This window comes from Python bivittatus, unplaced genomic scaffold (genome assembly GCF_059951505.1).
Source record: "Python bivittatus isolate LINGU-HERP-01145 unplaced genomic scaffold, Pbiv_v1 ctg000440_np1212, whole genome shotgun sequence".
Classification (NCBI taxonomy): domain Eukaryota; kingdom Metazoa; phylum Chordata; class Lepidosauria; order Squamata; family Pythonidae; genus Python; species Python bivittatus.
The window spans coordinates 10386294-10408286 of NW_028277063.1; the positions used below are offsets into that span (position 1 = coordinate 10386294).

The following is a 21993-nucleotide window of genomic DNA, read 5'->3' on the forward strand; positions in this document are numbered from 1 at the left end:
CTGGAAACTATTAATGGTGATCCATATTTGAAGCCATAAAATGATGGTGAAGGATCCATTTCTGCAGAACATCCACCAAAGTGACCAATGATGTTTCTATCCCATGCGTAGGCCTGAATTCAGAATTAAACACATCCAGATAATCCATTTACCTTGTATTCTCTGTAGCTGAAGCTCTACCAACCTGTCAACAGCTTCTTCAAAAAGAGAAATTTAGAGATTGGTTAGAACTTGTCTATACATATTCCCATTTTGGTAAGGGAATTGAACCAGTCTGTCAACTATGGTTTTATTTTTGTTTTGTTTTTTAGGAAATAAATATTGTTTATAGGATACTTCAAATTAATTTAAATAATGTCATCATTACAAAAATAAAACTCCGTTCTAAACAAATTCTAAACAAATGTTCAGTTACCATGGAATAGTTACTATGGTGGTGAAGAAAAATGTGTTGCAGAAAATTGCTACATAATAAATACTAAAATAGTAGCTGGCAGCAAGTCGTAAGTCACTCCCATTCCCACTACTTTCTTGCCCTTGATGATTCTGTTTCTGTGTTTAGGTAAGGAAATCTCTCTGCAACAATGACCCAATGGGTCATGGGCTGTCTAGTATTCTTCTAAATATGAAGCCCAGTGAGTGAACTGGAGGATTGCAAACATGCAACCATCCTTGACTTTCAGATTGTCTTCAGGCTTGGAGTTTGTGGGTCTGTAATATATGAGGGAAATGCTGGGTGCATTCACATACATATGTGGTAAAGCTGTTGTTCCTTTGTATTTTAGCAATTATCTTAGAAATACCTCAAGTAGGTGACTATCAGGTCCTTTTCCTAGGCTTCCTCCCCCATGATTCATAGGCCAACAGCAGACTTGATTGTACATGTTATGGAATATGGGAACAAGGAACTTGTGCTTCAAGTTATATTTTTTCTTTATGCCTCAAGTTAAATTTTCTTCCTAAAGGTTTTGCACTTGGTACTATAAAATGTCCCTCTAGCTGAAAATATTAGTTGGAAAAAAATGTTCACTATATCATCTCCTCACATTTTCTTTTTTTAATGGGATATAAAAAAGTCAGATCAGTGATTAAAGAATGTCTTTGTGATATTGTAAATAGACTAGCATCGTTCCATACTATAATAACTATTTTGCTAATATAGTTTATATATCTGATGCCTGGATTATTTTTTTCCCTTTTAGGAATGGGAGAAGTGTACTTTGCAAGAAAAAAAAACTTTATATTTATAATCAACAGTGGTTAGGTTATTTCAATATATTAAAAAGTGTAGGTGTGCCTCACACAGTTAATAATTTACATCTTTATAGCTTTCATTTTCTTTCTGGTCAAAGTCCTTTCATTCAATATATTTTTGAGTTTTATTTTTCGTTGTAGCACAGTTTCAAATTTGCCTGGATTCTTAAAGAAATCCAACAAAAGGAACAACAGTAACAAAAACAGAAACAGCTTTCTTTTCAGTAGTCACAGAGTGAGCATCCTTGTGGCCAGATCAAAATCTCAGGTACTGTCTTCTTTTTAAGTTTTGGATAATAGAACAAATGAGAAAATCTGTATGGAATTATCCCTCAAACTCAATCTAGCATTTTGTAGCTTCTGTTTTCATCTGCCTTTGTAAGTGAAGAAAGCTCACTGTATGTGTGCTAGGGAAAAAAAAAATGAACTGTGAAAGAAAATCTCATAGAAGACCACCCTCATTCAGAAAGACAGATACTAGTTACCCATTAGAACAGCCACCCTTTCCTCCTGTGTTTACCAACTCAGAAAATGCAAGCTACATTTATGATACGCATCTGTTTTGCAGCTGAACAGGAAAGTCAGATAAAATGGAGTCAATATTAAAACAACCTACAACCGATTCCTTAGGTAAGTAATTTTTTTAAAGACATACATTCTTTAATCTAAAAAAAACATGAATGGAAATTATACCTAGCTGGAAAAAAGTATTTTTTTTAATCATAGGGAAAAATCTTTTCTGGTTCATAAAACAAAAATATGCAGTATGCATACATTCAGCTGTACTTATCATAAATATCTACAAAGTTCACCTAGATTTTGAAGAAAAAGGATTAATGTTCTCCCTGGGAAGTACATAAGAGCTATCTAATTTCTGAAATGATGGTAAAGAATATTATATAAATGATTTAAAATATACTTTGATTGCTTGCTTATAATGAATCTTTTTGTCATAATACTTAGGATAACTAAGAAATACATGAATCAGTAGTTTCTAAAAATGAAGACTAACATGTCATATAATTAAATCTACTGCAAACTAAAATATTAGCAAGTACCAAGTACTTCAAACTTCACTTACATAATTCTTTAGTCTCCACCCTCAAGAAAACAGATCTAATTTGGTAGCAAACATTTAAAGTATTCAAGCTTGCCTACTTGTAATAATACAGAAACTAGGCTACTGTATAACTGAACTGCCTTTGTCATTCTCCACATGGAAAAGAATGAAAGAATGCTAGGTTGATGATAGAGTATTCAAAGCAAGGGGACATTGTGAGGATCACAAGGAATTCTGAGCACCTATTTTGATGGTCCATATCTGGAATGTGTCTTTGTTGTGGAACATAGCATATGCTTGGTCAATAATGGAAAATGCATTCCTCCATGCTCCCCAATAGTTCCAAACTAATTTATTTATTTATTTATTGTTAAAATTATTTTTAGTCCTTCGGGTGGTAACTGTAAGTATATCATCTATGTATAATTTTAATTGGTGTTCTCAGACTACAATTAACCTTTTTCAAAGTCATAAAAAAGAAAATCCATTTTAAATTATCAAAATCTTTCTCTGAATCCAGAAAAAGACATAAGTCAGTTTCTTATTTGTTTCTTATTTGCCTGATTTATATTATCAATAACATTGCAAAATGTATCAGATATTATACCTCATGTAACACTTGGGAACAAATCGAATCTGATCAGGATAGATTATTCGATGGTTAGAAAACCATTTAGTTTCTTTGCAAGTATTTCCATAAAAAAACTAGAGTTTTACATTCAATAACAAAATTGGTCTATAGAATTCCTCTAGAGCTGGATCACTTCCTAAAAGCATCCTGCCATGAAGAAGAGAGTATCTGATATTGTTAAATCTCATTTATTACCTAACTTAATAGTTTGATCAAAGTTTGCTGGAACATATTCTAGTATGTTCCAGAAGAAACAGCTTGCCCTAGGGATTTAATTTCAATTTCTGTATCATTTGTTTCATCCTCTGTCAAGTTGGTTTATTAAGAGTTTCCTTTTGTTGACCTGTAAATTTTATGAACTGTACTGTGTTTAAGTATTCTTTAATTTATTCCAGATTCGATATATGTTTGCTTTTAATGTCATTTTGGCTACAAAGAATGTGTGTTAATTCCCAAATCTTGATTCATTAGCCATTAATGCAGGATCATTAAGGTGTTTGGAGGTTTTTAGTGTATATTTCTATCCACCAAATACCCAATATTCTCCTAAAGGATTATAAAATTATTTCAACATTTAAAAAATAATTTTAAAAAGTTTCACAAAGATAAAGCAATGTGCAATTGATAAATAATACAAACATATTATATCTGGTATTTCAGATGAGAATGTGCTCTTAAAATCAAGATTAATATAAAACCTTAGAAAATTACATAGAAGAAATAAATCATACCAGAAGTCCCTATTCAAATCTATTTGGAACCGGTGTATAAGTTATGTTCAGAAACAATGAACCCCAAAATCATCTAGCTTAAGCTTCCTCAGTTTCTTTCATTTCTGTCTTCTAGGTAGTATTCTCTCAGCTTATCTTATCTGGATCGGTTTCTTAGTGTTGGCTCCAGTGATTGTGTTTGGATGCAGCCAATGTTGTAAGAAACATAAAGGTATAGTATATCCATGAAATTACCTCCTTCAAATTAATGTTTAAGGAGACAATTTAATTTCCATATTAAAGCTGGTAGTGTGAACTATTGGTGACCAATTAGGTAAGAAAAAAAAAAAAAACTCAAGCAAAAGGATTAAGTTCATCCTTTCAGGAAGGAACCTTCAAACTGGAAATAATAAAGTCTACAGCAGTGATTCTCAAACTTTTTGAAGCTGCCGCCCCCCTAAGGAGCAGAAAATTTTTCAATGCCCCCCTTTGTGAAAATCCTGTAATTTAGGGTATGGGCGGGGGGGAGTTATTGAATTATAAAAGGCAAAAATTTTAAGTAATTTTTTTCAGTAGACTTACACACCAAATTTGTTCGATTTAACTTGATACTTTTGCCCTGGAAGGTAATTGCGTTCCTTTTATTAAAATTAAAATGACTAATGCAAAAAAAATGCTTAAATGCTCTTTTATGTAAAAATGTTTATTTCAAAATGCTGTAAATACGTTTATTTTTTTGATGCTCGTTTTTTATTTTTTTTTATTTTTAATTTTATTAATTTTATTTTTTTTGCAAATGCTTTTTTAATGTTTAAAAATTCTTTATTCTTAATTAGATAATTTAAAAAACAGCAAAAAAATACGCTAAAATTTTTTTTGATGATAGTCCACAGTCCTGGGTACAGGCGATTGATGTTACTTTGAAGCCAAAATTCTGTGAGACGATCACCATTCTGGAAGCTGGCTTTCAAAGTTTCATTAGTTTCTCAAAATTAATAATTCACGACCACGATAAAGAACTAATAAGCACACTTACCTAGCCGACTGGCCAAATAAACAATGAAAGTAAATCGAAACTGAGGGGAAAAAAGAGAAATGAAGCGAATGAAAAGCAACTCAAGAAACACGGGTCAAATCAAACATTCATATTGAAAAGACGCTCAACACACACACTGTGATTAATCGCACGGGAAGACAGCTGACGCACGCGCTGCGATTAATCACGCGGGAAAACAGCTGACGCATGCGCTGTGCTGGTTGGGATCGGAGAAGAATCGTAGTGTCAAGTTCTTCAAGGTCATCCTACCTAGAATACAAAGTCGTCTCACCATTCTTAGAAGTGCGTGAGGGCAGCCATCGCGTAAGTTCGTTTTATTGCTGGTACAAATGGTGTAAACCAGATAATCGATTTAAAAAATTTTTTGGGGAGTTTTAAAATTAAGTTCGAATGCCAAAACTTGCTCATCACCCCTCTACCGCCCAAAACATGCCCACCGCCCCCCTACCGCCCAAAACATGCCCACCGCCCCTCAGCATCCTCCCACCGCCCCCGTTGAGAACCAATGGTCTACAGTGATCCATATGAAACCTCTCAGGTTTCATCCCATTAAAGAAATCAACTTTGCTTCTCAATTCCATCTACTCCTGAAAAGGAATATTAAGTGTCCTTTTTTTAAAAAAATCAATATATGAATATGCTCTATCAAAAAATCTTGATCTGGGGATTTTCTTTTATGGAAATGGAAATTATATGGTGTCTCCTCATATTTTATTACCACCTCTGAAAAGTTGGTTGAATTTTGCCACACTGAAAATTGAGAACAATCTGTTCCTTTTGAGCAATAACCAATGGGAGAAAAGGAAATTTAGAACTGCATCTTTAGGTTTACACATGGGGCCCCAATGAAATTGAGAAGCCTCTAAATCAGTTAAACAGGAAACAAGCTGTGTTTGGAATTGCAAAACTGGATTTTAAGTTGAAGGCAACTTTGTGGTCTGTGCATATGCCTACATCTAATTTCAATGTGACAGTTAGATTTCACCTATCACAGAGGTGAACCCCAACCATTAATCTTCATGTTTATATATTTTGCTTCTTTTCTTCTGTCTATTTAGAATTGGATTTCTTTATAATTTGCAGAGAAGCTTTCATTTTTTGGCTTCCACTATTTTATATCCCAAGGGTTTCCAATGTGGCAAGTGCTCTTCCAAAAGGGAGAGGTTAATAATGCTATTATCAACTCTTCTGCTTGTTATCTTTACTTGGGATGTAGAAGCATTTTCACAGCTACATATGTCTTCAGCATTATGCTTCCTTTCTAAAAGCAAATACTTAAACCTTAAGATAATTGTTATGTAAAATCACATTTATTACTTAACAACCAGAATGGTTTTTGTTTTTGTATTGCAGAACTTTTATTGGGAGAAAATCGTAAGTCTTTTACTGATGTATGTTTTTTAATCTAATAGTTTGAAGTGATGATAATGGAAGCAAGAATCTGTTTGAAAAAGTCTGAATGCATAAAGACCTCAGTGAAAGTGAAGACGGTTTTATAAACTTTCCTGTGATCCCTGCATTTCCCAGTTAGAAAACTGTAGCCCATTCTGATTCTTTTTGATTGTAGAAAGATTTGATTTTGCTTGATTCTTCCTTCTCTGTGTTTTCTTCCTCAAAATGGTGCAAAACTGAAACTTAATTAGAGTTTTTGGGTATGTTCTTGGGGGAGATGAAGGGAGACCACGGGTAGGATTACTAGACTTCTGGCAAAAGGAGGAGAAGTCCTCCTTTTTCTTCTCATGTCCTCTGTCTGGCAGGCGTATTTTTGAGTATCCAACAAGCTGCCTGTGCAGCTATTCTCCATAGTGCAGTGCATCCCTAATAAGTGCTAAAAGCAGGTTAAGCAGCTCAGCTCTCTAACCTAAATTAATTTAGTAGACTCTGGTCAGCTTGCCCTGCTGCCTGAAATTGCCAATACCTAGATCAGTTACACGCTGAAGGCTTTTGCCTCCTAACCAGCTCTAGCACATTCCTGTGACTAAAAATCCAGTCTTTCTGATGTTGGAAAAAGTAATTTTATATGCATGTAGGCTTAAGTACATTTTTGGGGGTTTTGCACTTTTTCACTGCAATTTTTGTCACAGATGGCAAGAAAGCTTAACAGTTAGTGTGTCCTCCTTCTTCCCCCATTTTTCCTCCTTTCCAATTGTCCATGTCTTCCTTTCCCGGTTCAGATATTTGGTAACCCTAAACAGGAACAAGAAACCGTAGACCACTCACCCTTAATTTACGCTGACTCAGGTTGTTCTAATTAATAATATAATAAAAACAGCTTCCAGAAGTTGAGGATTGTTTCCAGAGGAGGGGGCAGGAGATGTGTGGTCATTGGAGGAGGCATCTGATTTCACCACCTCTGAGTTCTGCTTACTCTGACTACATGGCTAGTATCAGGATTGGGTTAAGTGCTCCAATTGCATAAAAGTGTGAGGACCTTGGCACCAACACAGCCATGAATGTAAGTCCAGGTATCAACCACCTTTAGTAATAATCAGAACAACCCACCCAATCCTTACTTGGTTTTAATTGTAAAATCAGATGTTTGGCACAATGGGAAGGTTTCTTATCTGGAAATACCCCAGTATATCTAACACAGGGCACAATTTTCAAGTATTACTTTATTCTTGTCTCCATTGAAAAATACATTCTGCTTTAATTTCAGAGCAACTAAAAGAAGAAAATGGTAAGTCTTACAAAATCTGTTTTATCAAGCACTTTAAATAGTTTAAAGGAACTCAGGTTCTGCATTCCATGTGTACTCCTTTTTTTTTCAAAAAAGAGCAAGTTTGATGTAGCTCTTATAGCATTTGATTAGCAATTAGGGACTTTGAGTTACAATAGGCCACAGTAGTAATGAAAGTGAAGGATTGGAACAGTGATGTGTGTGATCAATGGGGGAGACATTTGATTTGACCAACTCAGTGTTCTGTTTGTCTGCCATGATGGCTGTTGTCAGGAATGGGTTATTGGCTCCAAATGCTTAAAAGTGTGAGGATCTTGGCAGCTACCACTAGGAGAAGTTCTAAAATGCCAGCAACTCTTTTTTTTTTTTTTTACCTTGTAAATAGAAATGGAGGGTTTCTTTCCACCATGAAACTGAAGGAACAGGAGAAGGTAGCCTTCTCTGCTGAGCAAAAGAACAAGAGTTGAATGAGACCTTTCTTTGTTCTTTGCTTACCTGTTGGTCAGAAAGAGCAGGTGAGGATCAGTGCTTCGTTCTGTAAGAGCACTGGACTTGCAAATAATAAACACTCCCATAAGTGTTAAGTCCAGGTATCCTGACACATCTAGTACTCAACAGAACAGAACAGCCATCCCCTACTTCATTTTAATTGTAAAATCAGATGTTTGGCCCAATGGGAAGGTTGTTTGCCTGGAAATGCCCCAGTTTGTCTATTCTAAGACTGGTCTTAGTGTTCAAACATTAATTTATTCTTGTCTCCACTGAAAAATATGTTCTGCTTCAATTTCAGAAAAGCTGGAAGAAAAAAATCGTAAGTCTAATATATCTATTGGTTGTTGTTGTTGTTGTTGTTTTAATATTCACTAATGGCTAAAAATGTCAGGCATTGCAAATAGTTTAAACCAACTCAGCTTCTGCATTCCATACATACTGCTAATTTTTTTAAAAAAGCAGTTTGATGTAGCACTTAAAGGATTTCATGAGCAGTTGGGAGATGCTGAGTGTGACCTTAGGCACCAAAGCTAGCTGGGTGGTGCTGGGCCATTTTCCATCTCTCGGACCCAGGAAAAATTCCCAACAAGCCAGCTTGAAAATTTTGTCAACAAAACTGATTACAAATAAATACATAAATAGATAAATAAAATAGCTGTTTGGACTTGTTCTTATCATAAAAGTGAGTTGGGTGCAAAAATGGTCAAACTACCATCCTTGCAGCTTCCCAGAAAGAGTGTCTTCTCTGAAGCAGTCTGATATTATGGCAGAAAGAAATGGGCACAAATATGTACCAGAAACATGAGTAAAGAAAGGGTGCTGCCTGCGGCTTCAGCGGTGGAGCTCAGGTTACTTGGCATTGATAAATATATTATGTTTTCCTTGTTAAATATCCACTAATTACTAAAAATGTCTGGCAGTGTAAATAATTGAAACCAAGTGTGGTTCTGCATTTCATATTTACCCAGATAAACTGTTTGATGTCATGGTTAATGCCAGTAGGTTAGTAGCAAGGTGACTCTGAGTTGCAGCCTTCCCTTAGATATGAAAGTGATTTATCCTGGCCATTAATTCTCTCTCAGACCTAGGAAAAAAATATAGGCCATTTTAAAGACATTGCCACTCAAGCAGCATGGACCTGTTCCTTTAGTCAAAAGGAGTCAGGGTTGACCTGATGGAACATTAGAAAGACAATTTAAATGGGTGTCAAATTTTTTGTTAATTTATTTTTTATTATATATCAATGCTCAGAAAAACATCGTGTTTTGAGTCGCTTTAGAAAACTCTCAGGTTTTTCCTCCGCCCCTGTTCCCCCTTTCATTCTGCCCCCCAGTTAACAGATCAGTCCTGACTGGCTGAGTCATTTTTTTGCTCATTTCATCAGGAAGGGCAGGTTCAGGTATGCTAAAGCTTTGAAACTGCCATGCAGTGCACATTTTCTGCTACAAGTGACCAAAGACTATAATCCTTCTAGTAAAGGTTTGCTTGATTTTGCTTTTTAAAGAATTAAGTATTAGTGTCTGAAAATGTCAGGTACTAAGAATAATTTAAACCAAGCAATGCTCTGCATAGAAGCTGCATTTCAAATTATAACAGAAGGAATGTTTTCTTGGTAGCATTCGCTCAGATTTTCTGGCAAAACAAAAAGCATGGAAATATTTTTATTCCTGGAGTGGCTGAAGCTTAGAAGATTTCTCATGGGTTGAATGCCACTTTGGCACTCTCTTGGGGGCTTCAGTGGAGGGAACACTAATTGTCCCATGATATTCCCTGCCTGTTCTCAGCATTTCAAGGTTGGCAGAAGTTCAGACAATGGTGGTTCAGCTTCAATGTGTTTTGAGGGATTGGGGGACAAAATGGTGACAATCTGGAAGTCCTGTTCATATTCTTACATATTAAACTTTTTCCATTTTTTTTCACAGAATTCTTAGGTGTCCGTTTCTACAGAGGTGAGAATAATTGAAAAATAACATCAAAAAAGAACAAGTTCAGATGGTGAACAATGAAGGAAAAGTGGGGAAGGAGAGAAAGAGTGTGTATATAAGAGAGTGACAGCCTTACGAGGTAGACCAGATAGAAAATATGACCAGATGAGCTAATTCTACTTTATTGTAAGGTTACATTAACAGAATCTTGCAAGTCTGAAAGTTCTTCTCTCCCCCCATCCACTTTTAACCCAAAAACTAGGGAGGGTCTCTTCTGAGCCTCTTGTCCATCTCACGTTCCTGCTGCAGGCTAAGCTGCCTTTATCTGACTGTTCGCTTGGTTGCGTCTCATTGCCCTGTCTCCCAAGGTCATTCTCACATGCCATTACAGAGAGAGAGTGATCAAGGGAGAAAAAGAAGTGGGGAATATGACAATCCATGTGAGAGAGAGAAAGAGAGAGGAAATTATGAGGAGAAAAGAGACAAAACAAGGCTGAGAGGAATTTAAGTATTCCTTTATTCAATTTACATTCACCTTTCTGTTCAGTTGAACACTCAACAAGGAGTCTCCATGGGGGAGATAGTGTCAAAAAAAATTCAAGATGATAGCTTTGATAGTACAGATACAGCTGCCCATTACAATTTTACTGCTGCACTCAAGATATCTAACCAATTTTACATAGTACAACAAAAAATGAAAGTCAGAACCAAATATTGAATGGTATGTTTTAATACCATTTAATGTCCTAAAGAAATAAACTTTGTAAGGCTCAGAGAATAAGCGTTAAAAATGCATTCAGCTAATTTCCTCCACGGATAGAGGAAGTTGATTGAAATCTCGTGAGAGAAAATGTTGGTGGTTATTATGATTACAGTTGGTCTCATAGTCAGCCAGAAGTTTAGACTGGATTTGGCATTTTAATCCACCTATCGAGTTCTTCCCAAGGACCTAGGTTAGGCAGATGTTGTTGTTTGATGGTCTGATGGTGTTAAAGGTATTGTTGCAGGATATAAGCTGTTTCAAGTAAAGCTGCGTCTTGCATTGACTGATGGTGAATTTGTCAATGCTGATGGTTTTCAAGAGGTGCTCCAGATGTTTTGGGATGACACCTAAGGCGCCTATTACAAATGGTACTATCTTTGTTTTCTTTTGCTACATTCATTCCACTTCTATTTGCAGGTCTTTGTGTTTTGTGATTTTCTCCACTTTTGTCTTTTCTATTCTGCTGTCTCCAGGTATTGCAATGTCCACTATCCAGACTTTCTAGTCTTTCTTATCAACAATTGTTAAGTCTGGGGTGTTGTTTGGCAGGCACTTGTCTGTTTAAATTCTAAAGTCTCAGAGCACTTTAGCTTTGTCTGTTTTGTGGTCCCACCAGTTCTTGTTTGCAGGCAAATGATATTTCTTGCAGATATTCCAATGCATCATTGTTGGTACTTTGTCATGCCATTGTTTTTAGTCAGTCTGTGTGACGTTCTTGCAGCAGCTAACTAGGTGGTCCAGACAGCTCAGCTCCTTTGCAGAGGCGGCATTTCCTGTCTGTTGCTGTCTTCTCAATTCTGGCTTTATATGCATTTGTTTTAAAGGCTTGGTCTTGTGCAGCCAGAATTAGCCCCTGTCTCTTTCTTCAACTTTCCTGCTCTTAGCCATTGCCAGGGGTTGTTGTTATCTGCTTTGCCTGCTAGTTTTTTTGTGTACTGTCCATGTAATACTTTCCCTTGCCATGTCTCTTTTCCGTTCTTCATTTAGTCTTTCTTATAAGCCATTTTGGTCTCTTCAGTGTTCAGTAAGTTTTCATGGTGTACTAGCTTCAGTGCATCTTCTTCACTGACCTTCAGATATTCTTCCAATGCTCTTTTTTCTTCTTCAACTGTCGGGCGTACTTGTAACATTCCACGCCCACCTATGCTCCTTATTAAGTAGAGTCTGTCAACGTCGCTGTGTGGATGAAGGGCATGATTCCTTGTCATTATTTTTATAGTCTTCCTATCCAGGGCTTTTAATTCAGCTTGAGTCCAGTCCACTATTCCAGCTGTATATCTAATGACTGGAATTGCCCGTCTGTTATTTATGTATTTATATTTCAAATTTGTCACCACTCATCTCACTGCAGAGTGACTCTGGGTGGTTTACAGTAAAATGAATAAATATTAATTAAAATAGAGTGAATATTAATTAAAATATATTAAAATAGAACAAGATTCCTATATAAAAATAAATAGCTTCCAAGGAACTGATGTTAACTAGAAGTTATTAGACTCGGGGAGAGTCTTCAAGGCACCAGCCACCCCAGGGATGGTAATATCCCTTCTCATCCCATGCGAGTTAGCAGAGCCAGGTCTTCCCCCCTTTCCGGAAGGCCAGGAAAGTGTAGGCTTGCCTCAACTCTGGGGGGAGAATGTTCCATGGGGTGGGGGCAACAGCTCCCCCTGGGCCCTACTAGTCGACATTATTTCATAGACGGGGTCCATAACATACCTTATCTGCCTGACCAGCTGGGATGGGTTGACATTATGTGTAGGAGACGGCCCCTCAGGTAGCCTGGTTCCATGCCATGTAGGGCTTTAAAGGTGATAGCCAACACCTTGAATTGGACTTGGAAGCAAACTGGCATCTAATGCAGGATACTGAGTCTTCTTGAAAGATTCCTCTCTTGAAGTTAACATCTCTCAGTTTATCATCATTGACCAGCAACTGTATCTTCCATTGTGCCATTGATCTTTGCACAAAGCTTCTGCTGTTTCTACTGACTTCTGTTATTCCTAGGCACTTGATTATCCAGTCATGTGGCAGGGAGTCAAATGCCTTCTTGTAATCAATCCAAGCTACATTAAGGTTGGTCTTCTTTCACTTACAGTTTTGCAGAATCATCTTGTCAATTAGGAGCTGATCTTTCACCCCTCTGCTGTTTGGATGGTTTCCTTTCTGCTCAGATGGAAAGAGCTTGTTTTCAATTAGATGCTGTTGGACTGCATTAGGTATCACACCAGTTAGCAATTTGAAAGTCGTTGGCAAGGAGGTAATTGGCCTGTAGTTGCCTGCTGCTGCCCCTTTCATTGGATCTTTCATTGGCAGGTTGGTTTGGCAGATGTGAACTAATCTTCAGTTTCACCTCCTTGCAGTATGCTGTTAAACTGCTTGGCAATGAGTGGGTGCAGACCAGTCAGAGGTTTCAACCAAAACCCATGCAGTTCATCTTCACCTGGTGCTGACCAATTCTTGATCTTCCTTGCCCTTTTCTCCACCATTTCCACTGTTACTACAAGTTCTTTCATTTCAGCTTCTTTTTTATTCTTATGCACCTCCTTTACCCAAACTGCATTCTTGCTGTATTTCTTTGGGTTGTTCCATAGCTGCACCCAGAACTGCACTGTTTCTTCTTTGTTAGGGGTTGACTGGTTCATTGCAATCTCTCCATTGATGGATTGGTAGAAACGTTTCTGATTCAACTGAAATTAGAGATTCTGTCTATAGTGTGCAATTTGAGCTTCGTATCTGCTGATCTTCTTGGCTATGGCTGTTCTTTGCTGCTTTATTATTTCCAGTGTTTCCTTGAACTTCCTTGTTTCTAGGTGATATTTCTTGATCAGGTATTCTTTGCTCTTTTTGTTCTTCAGCCTCTTTTCTTTCATCTGTTCTTGCTGCTTGCATCTGATCTTAGCACGCTGATCTTATTTTCCAACCTCATCTTCATTTTGGCAGTGCACTGTTTGGCTTTTTTTCTTGTTCGTTGATTTTGCATCCAAGGTATTCAATTATAACTGCAGCCGTGCTGTACGTTAGTTGGTTTGTTTCTTGCAGTGAGCTGGTGCTTATATTAGATATTACACTATTGGCATTGTTAAATACTTGTGCTAGCTGTTTCTTTGTAATAAGCTTCAATGCAGGCAACCTTATTCTGTTGTTTTGTACTGTTCTAGATACTCAGTTATTTTTGTTTCAATTCCTCTTGTTTTTTTAATTAGAGGGCTTTGTTTAGTTAGAGGGCTTTGTTCTTTATGAGGAGAAGACTTTACCATCTGAGCTTCGATTTCTTTACCTTGGGTAGACATTTGCAGTTCTTCCAATTCCACTCTGTGAATACTTTATTTCATGTTTTAAATTGATGTTAATCTGCTAGCCTCTGTTCTGTTATTTCTGATTTTGGATGTTATTCTTTCCCAAATTGGAAAAGAAATTGGTATTTCTTTTCAGATAGCTTCTTCCTGTTGGACTTGATTTGTAATAGGAGATCGTTATTTCTTTGTTTTCAGGCTTTGTATATTTGCAATGGGTAAATAAATTTTCTTCCAGTAATTCTGCAGCTGCTGACCCTGGTTGCTCAGCCAACAGTCCTGAGTCCTGTAGCCCACTTGTTACCTGATGTCCAGGGACTAGAACACCTAGCATGGTCCTTGTTGACCCAGGCAATGATCGATCCAGTATGGGTTTCTGTAAATTACATCTCACCATATTGTTTATGGGAGAGACACTCTTTGTCTGGGTCCTCTGATGAGACCTATCCAGTATGGTTGGACCTCTGGCATAGGTTTCATCCTCCTCAGAGCATGCAAGGTGCCCAACCATGTCAAGGTAGTGCCTCGATGGGGGTTGTTATTGTTGTTGTTGTTGGGTGCACAGTCTGCCAGATGTTTAGACTGGATTTGGCATTTTTATCCATCTACCGAGTCCTTCCCAAGGACCTGGGATAGGCAGATGTTGTTGTTTGATGGTGTTAAAGGTATCGTTACAGGATATAAGCTGTTCCAAGTAAAGCTGCCTTTTGCAATTGACTGATTGTGGTTTTGTCAATGCCAATGGTCTTGAAGTGGTGCTCCAGATGTTTTGGGATTGCCCCTATAACAATTGGTATTTCTTTGGTTTCTTTTGCCACAGTCATTCTATTTCTATTTGGAGGAGGAGGAGGAGGATTACACTTGAGTTACTGGGCATCAAAAGAAAGTAAAATTGAATGTTTTTAAAACAAATAGATGTGTTCCACAATATGACCATGAGACAGGAGAGGTAATTGGCCATAGCACTTTTCCTCCGGTTTTCAGCTAAACAAGATGATAGTATCCAAGGATGGTTCACATTTTTCTGTTTTCAAAGGCTACAGTATGCAAGTGCTGTTCCTTTTCTTAATCTCTAAGAATGGGCCAAAAATATAATTAAGTAAATAAGTGAATAAGTAAGTTAGATATAGATAGTTAATATAGTTAATAAATAAATATACATAGAAATGCACACAAAATAGCATAAGCATCTGCGATATTAATCATCACTGATATTATTATAATTGTTATTGTTTTTTGTTGTAGTTGTGGTTTTAGCTCATCCTCATATTATCGTCATTTCTCTTGCTTGAGAAGAAAAGACAGGCTTTGTTCCCATCTACCCTGTGATGTATTAAGAATATAAAAATGGCCTGGTCGTCAAAACCTGTAGTCTCATTCTTCCTGAATTTGTCCAGTCCTCATGTTCCTACTTTATGATCTAATTTTATTTATTTTATAAATAAATCTTTTAAAATATTTTATTTATGCTGAATTTTGCAAGATATCTGGAGTCTGTTACTCACTAAATGAATGATCTTTTATTCTTCTAAAATATCCTTTTGGGTGAGGGTTATCTTGAAGTTTTTACCTTGACATCTTGTCTTCTATTTGCAAACAAAGAAGAAAATATCCATCAGGAGATTAAGTGCAAAAGACTAAAAAAAATTGAACCCCTTCCCTACTGCCTGAAAGGACTTGGACCATTGAGGTACATCGATTGATGCCCAGGACACACAGACTTTGAACATTCATCACTGATTACAACACTGGGTAGAAAGCTAGTACTGATAGGGATCATATAATCTCTACAACAACAAGTTATGCTTTTGTAAGAAAATACAATATAACCAATCAGATATACTTAGGATAATTAAGAATGGATAAGATGGTTCTAAACATGGTACAATTTATGCATTATCCACCCTGTAGAAAGACGCGGTGGCGCAGCGGCTTAATGACGCTGAAAGTTGCCGGCCAGAAATGGTCGACGCTTCGGCGGTTCGAGTCCAGCCTTCGCGTTAAACAGGGTGAGCTCCTGTTTCCTCCCCAGTTCCTGTCAACCCAACAGTTCGAAAACTTACGTGAGTAGATAAATGGGGACTCTCACGCCGGTGGGAGGAAAAATGCTGGCAGCGGCTTGCAAAAAAGGAGTTGGAAGCAGTTGCCGGTAAGCGCGAAAAACCGCACGCGCCTGAAAAGGGCGCGAAGCAACGGAAACCCCACCTCCTGCGCTTGCCAGCTGGGCTCTGCCCTAGGAAGGAGGCTCTGGCAAACCACTTCCGAAAACAGTTGCCTTGAAAACTGCAAGGACTCGTCCAAGCAGTCACTGCAGGGTCAGCAATGACTGAGCGCAGACAAAAAAAAAAAAAAGAAAGACTCAGGGATCTTTATCTTAAGAGAATTTTGAGTCATACCAACTAATTTATTAATGATGTGGTATGATGTCCTTTGATTGATTGACTATGTGCCATCAAGTTGGTGTCAACTCTTAGTGATCGCATAGATTTTCTCCATGATGATCTGTCCCTAACCTGGTCTTTCAGGTCTTCCAAAGATACATTCATCACCACTGTAACAGAGAACTTCCAACTTGCTGCTGTCGTTCTCTTCTTGTCTTTCCTTCCACCGTTCCAAGCACTATAGCCTTCTCTAGAGAGCTAGGTCTTCATATAATGTGTCCAGAGTACGATATTTGAGCCTTGTCATTTGTGCCTCAAGTGAGAATTCTGGGTTGATTTGCTTGATGATCCATTGGTTTGTTTTCTTGTCTGTCCATGGTATTCTCCGGAGTTTTCTCCAACACCAAAGTTCAATACTTTTCCTTTCCTCCTTCTTCCAAGTCCAACATATATATCTATATCTCCAAAAGTAATGAAAATAATTTAGAAGGTTGTCAGTGACTCTGAGGTAAGACATTTTTTTTTCTTTGCAGTGGACCTTACCTTGGATCCCAAAACAGCTCATCCAAGACTGAAAGTATCTGAAGATGGGAAAAGTGTGAAGGACACTGGAAATATTCATGATGTCTCTAAGAGTAAAGAGAGATTTGAGTCCCATACATTTGTCTTGGCAAAACAATTTTTTTCTGAAGGCAGATATTACTGGGAAGTAGAGGTTGACCAGAAAAATATGTGGGATTTAGGTGTTACATCTGAATCTGCTCCTAGAACAGGGAAGATCACATTGTCTCCTCAGAATGGTTACTGGGTCATAGGGCGTGATAATGGGAAAGATTACTGGGCTCGGACAGACCCTTGGACATGTCTGAATATGCCAAGAAAGCCAACAAGAATAGGGATATTCCTAAATATGAAAAGCCATGAAATTTCTTTTTATGATGCTCCGAGGGAACATAAACTATATACCTTTCTCAATGTTGCTTCTGGGAAATTGTATCCTTTCTTCTCAACAGGTTCTGTAATAGGAGAAGAATTTGATCGTGGGACACTGATAATCCCACCATGGTTTGAAGGAGAAGAGGTAGTGGAAGAAAATGAAATAAATAATTAGGGCAGATTTTAGTTTAGACAGGCTTCTTACTGTCCTTATTAAAGAATGAAATCCACAAACTGAGACTGATGATAAAATCTATCCAGTGTACATAATGTGGAATACATTTTCCGTGAAGGCATTTACAATTTTAACTCCATAATTCATGTGCTAAAAACACGATGATATACTTACGGTATTTTATAACATACAGTTATCCCATTCTTAGATTCATATTGATACATCAGGTTTTATTATGAAATGTAAATATATGTTCCTTTTTTATTTCAGTTAGCTGCAGTTTCCATAGCCTTAAATTACCGTAGTTTTGATTATAGAACGTTTGATTACAACAGTCAAATAAGGCAATTCTTTTATTAATGTTCGGTATTGCTTGTATAACTTATATAACCTTATAACTTTTTCTTCCTCTGTAAATTTTTAATATTGCAGCATTGCTAACAATTATTGACTGTAATATTAAACACTGGTCCTGAAATAAATATGTTATATTAATGTACTGGCTAAAGAAAGTAGCAAAGATGAGAGCTATTCAGATATATAGATCAGAATGCAATGAGGCATTACTTACCACTTGATCCCAACCATGTGCCATCTACCAGATGTTTTTAACCAGCCAGGAGGGGCACTGCCCCAAGACATAGGTGGAACAGCTCACACCCCCAAGGACCCTGTCCACTTCCTTGGGAGTAATTGGCTCAAACTCTTCCCCGATCACTGAGCAAAGATGTGCCCCAGCCACTTCCAATGGACCTGCCTACCCAGTGTCCAACTCCGAGTGAAGTTGAATGACTTTATCCAACAAATGCCAAGGGTATTCCTCACAGCAGCCCTGCAAAGGCTACCCTAGTCCCTCCTTGCTCAGAAGGGTCCTGGTCACCCTAAACAGGCTGCTGGCTGGTTATCTGCAGATGCAGTAAGAACAGAGAAGGAAGTTCGCTTCCCTGCTCTTATCTCCCCAAGGTAAGTCCTAAGAAAGGCTCTTACCTGTGCTTGGTTGGCTCCACCCTTATATCAATGGCACTCTATGCATCTCTACTTTGTCATTTTCGCATCATCACATTTGTACTGTGCATTTATTTCTTAATTAAAAGGAAAGAAATGGATGGGGCTTTTATCTATAGATTGACATGCAAGAGAACAGATTCAGGAGACTGCCAATACAGTAGCAAGTTTCCTTTTTTGAAAAGTAGGAAAAATCAATGATTAAAAACACAGGTAAAACTAATTCGTGTTTGCTAAAACACATTTCCCGCAAAAGAAGGACTGTTCAGGCCAGGAAAAAAAATTATTCTTGACCCTAAATTCAAGGCAGAAGTTGGATTTGAGTTTCCAAAAACAAAACCAGTATCCTGAAGTCCCAGTTTTCTGCTCCAACACTGAAAACGAATCTTAATGAGCAAATGAATTGGCTATGACAGCAGAGGAGACAAGATCTCCTTGTCTCCAGAAAGACATTATGGAAGGCAATCTGGTAAGGCTTGGAGAAACACTCATATCTTAAAACATATTTTTTTTAAAAAAAACATAAACTAAGTCCTAAGAAAGGCTCTTACCTGTGCTTGGTTGGCTCCACCCTTATATCAGTGGCACTTAAATAAAAATCAGGAGAGGACTGGCAGATGTCAAGGAAAGTTTTTCCAAAGACACAGATTCACTATGGAGTTCTATTAAGGGCCTCAACTTCGTAGGTGTCAGTTGCTACCATAATGATGTCAAAATGACAAAACATTGATTGTGACGTCACAGTGCAAGCTCCAACCTTTCATACTTCTGTCACAGTGTCACATGCAGTAGCAGTATTTTTATTCATGGTCATTGACCTGTCAGGAGTAGCTTATAGAAATACAACAAAAGTAGCATAGATAAATAAAAATAACAGTAAAAGCAAACATAAAATCATCAAATCACTAACGGGAAAGAGGAAAATTGCATTTATTTGATAATATTGTGTTTAAGAAAAGCTTCCAGCTGTGCAAATTATTGCATGAACCTCAGAATCAAGCATTCTTTATTACATAATTTTAGATTTTCTGCAGCAGTGAAATTAATGATTGGAACAGTTTTAAATATTTGATTGATATTCTGCTATGCCATATAGAACAGAGTTTGTACTTTCATAGCTGCTAAAAAAAAATTACCTACAAAATGTATAACATGGGTTTATATGATCTAAGAGAATTAAGATACAGGCCCTTGTAAATAAATGGGATGGGGGGACATGCAATATTGGTGCAACAGTCTGACAGGATGAATGGTATAGACACCTTGCCTATCAGTGCCTTTCAAAGGAGCTGTGATTAAAATGGCTTATAAATCTCTATAGAAATTACAAGAAAGTAAGATATTACCGATATGCTCTTTTGCATGAGAACTTCAAGAGCAAAAACAATAGTTCACAAAAAGGGACCTTAGAATGTTGTTCATTAATAACATTTAATATGTTAAACCTAGTTAGAAGAAATGCTTTGAGATGGCTGACATTTGTCAAAGATTAGCAATTATCAGCTGAACTTGATATCTCTACAAGGTAAGGGGAAATACAGGTCACTTGCTGTGACTCCATGCCCAGAACTCTCTCTTTCACAACCATTCTGGCTGATTCATGTCGCAGGGGTTGCAGTACACCCCAGACAAGATCATAAAAGGCCCATTTTTCTCAAATGCTTGTCTTCCATGAAGAACAATGCCTATCTTTGGTTATCAAGGAAACTAAACCAGTTGGATTTCACATGAAAAATTCAGAAGAATAGAGCACAATACTGAGGAGACATAACTAACTTTTAATTCAATGATTGTTGGGTGCCTGCTTTACAAGAATGAGGAACCCTGAACAATGGGAAAACAAATATATTTATAGAAGTTGAGGGCTACAGGGCAGGAAATCCTAGGGAATGATTCACTGGCAACTTTGGGGGAAGCTAGGCAGGTCCTTGTTGGTATACATGGAGTTATTTCTATTATTTCAGGAGCAGCAGCAGTGCTGGGGGAGTCCCTTGTTAAGAAGATGGAATGTTGGAGGGTCCCTGATTAAGGATGTAAAGTTGCAATTTCTCACCTTGTTACTCTGTTGCAATTCCCTTATTAGGGCTGCCCTTATTTGATTTATTTAAAAGATTTGTATGGCCGCTCATCTTAGTACACAACTCTGGGCATCTCACAACAACAAGAAAACCACAAAAATGATAAAAACCAAGCCATAAAAACACCCTCCTGGGATGCCCCAACAACTGCCCACAGGCTTCCATCACACTTTACCCCAGCATCTGGGGGAAAAGCAAGCTCTTTATCACTTTCCAGGAGGCTAAAAGGGTAGGGGCATGCCAGGTCGCCATGGGCTGTACTGTGAGTTGGTGAGGATCCTTCTATTGTTGGGTTTAGATGGGATTGCAAGGGGCTTTGACTGGAGGCAGGGAGGGTCAATCTGGGTCTGATAGGATTATGCAAAGAAATCAATTGGGTTTGACCCTGGTCACATTCAAAAAACAAGGAAGGAGAGATGCAGCCTCCTTTCTGTTTCTTACATTTATTTTCCTCCACCACAGCTTAAACATGAGTTTCAGTCAATAACTAAAAATATTGATTCAAATCTGGACCTCCACCCTCATACACAAGGCTTTTCATGCTCTTCTCAGCCTGATAATTGAACATAATAAAATGGTCATATTGTAAACATATAAAAGTACCAAAATATGCTCCTTAGCTAGCTCAGGAAGAACCAACTCTTTTATTAAGATGATGCTGTTTATACTATGTATCATATTTTGTATGCTTGTTTTAAATTCTGAGCTGCTTTACAGTTAGGAAGTCTCTAAATCAAATCAATCAATCAATCAATACCTCCTGCCCCACATATTAAGATGATACTATGTATCATATTTTATACATTTGTTCTAAATTCTGAGCCCCCCTGAGTTGTTTCAGAGTTGGGAAGTCCCTAGATCAAATCAATCAATCAATCAATCGATCGATCAATACTTCCTTCCCCTCACTTGTTCTGGAGGACACTTATTCACTTCAGGAATTGCAAGCCATGTAGCATCTCCTCAAGGAACAACCAGATCTTGTCAAGGTTTCCACAAGTGCTGTGCCCTCCTACAAGCAATCTGTCATCACTAGAAAGGGACCCTCACTGCTGCTAGAGATGGCATATGACTTTCAATAAAGCTTCTCCTTTCTACACAACCATCTGAAAAGTTGGCTGCCATGTTTATTGGGCCATTTCCTATAATTGCACACTCAAGTCCTGTCACCTTTCACCCACAGGTTCCAGGTATAATAAAAATATATCTAGTCTTCTACCATTCCTTCTAGTACTGGATCATCTCCTTGCCCAACTCTGATCTGCCCCTGCCCCCCCCCCCCCATTTTAAAATATATGATTTATTGGAAGGGTAACCCAGAATCAGAAATCTTGAGAAACAGCAGATGACATCCATGTTCTTTGCTTCTTCCAGCTTTTCCATTTTAAGTGTCCCACCTCCCAAATTAAAACCGACATCCTGGTCCCACATTCTGAGTGTGGCAGCAGCACTTTAGGGGAAGAATTGTTTGACCACCAAAAGAGAGATACTGTAGAAACTGCCTCTCCCAAGGCAGAAGGAAAGAGTTTGGATTGGAAAAACCTGTTGTTATG

At 37.7% G+C, this 21993-nt stretch overlaps 1 protein-coding gene across 2 annotated transcripts; it reads left to right on the forward strand.

Moving 5' to 3' along the window:
* The first annotated feature begins 1371 nt into the window (after positions 1-1371).
* On the forward strand, positions 1372-17870 carry LOC103060748 (E3 ubiquitin-protein ligase TRIM39-like). Of its 2 annotated transcripts, none has more exons than XM_025176147.2 (8): positions 1372-1522; positions 1823-1884; positions 3792-3887; positions 6066-6086; positions 7372-7392; positions 8183-8203; positions 9807-9833; positions 16780-17870. In XM_025176147.2, the coding sequence occupies exons 2-8, from the start codon at positions 1845-1847 to the stop codon at positions 17355-17357; spliced, it is 804 nt and encodes a 267-aa protein (XP_025031915.1). In that variant the 5' UTR covers positions 1372-1522; positions 1823-1844; the 3' UTR covers positions 17358-17870. The 2 variants fall into 2 exon arrangements, with proteins under 2 accessions (XP_025031915.1, XP_025031917.1); XM_025176149.2 differs by having other exon boundaries at positions 15111-16828.
* Positions 17871-21993: the final 4123 nt, after the last annotated feature.

What these genes read in the sequence shown, in the direction of transcription:
- LOC103060748 (XM_025176147.2), top strand. Translation starts at nt 1,845, where the DNA reads ATGGAGTCAATATTAAAACAACCTACAACCGATTCCTTAG. An exon ending in AAAGCTGGAAGAAAAAAATC is followed by an intron (nt 8,204 to 9,806) that starts GTAAGTCTAATA and finishes TTTTTTTCACAG; the next exon opens with AATTCTTAGGTGTCCGTTTC. An exon ending in AGGTGTCCGTTTCTACAGAG is followed by an intron (nt 9,834 to 16,779) that starts GTGAGAATAATT and finishes TTTTCTTTGCAG; the next exon opens with TGGACCTTACCTTGGATCCC.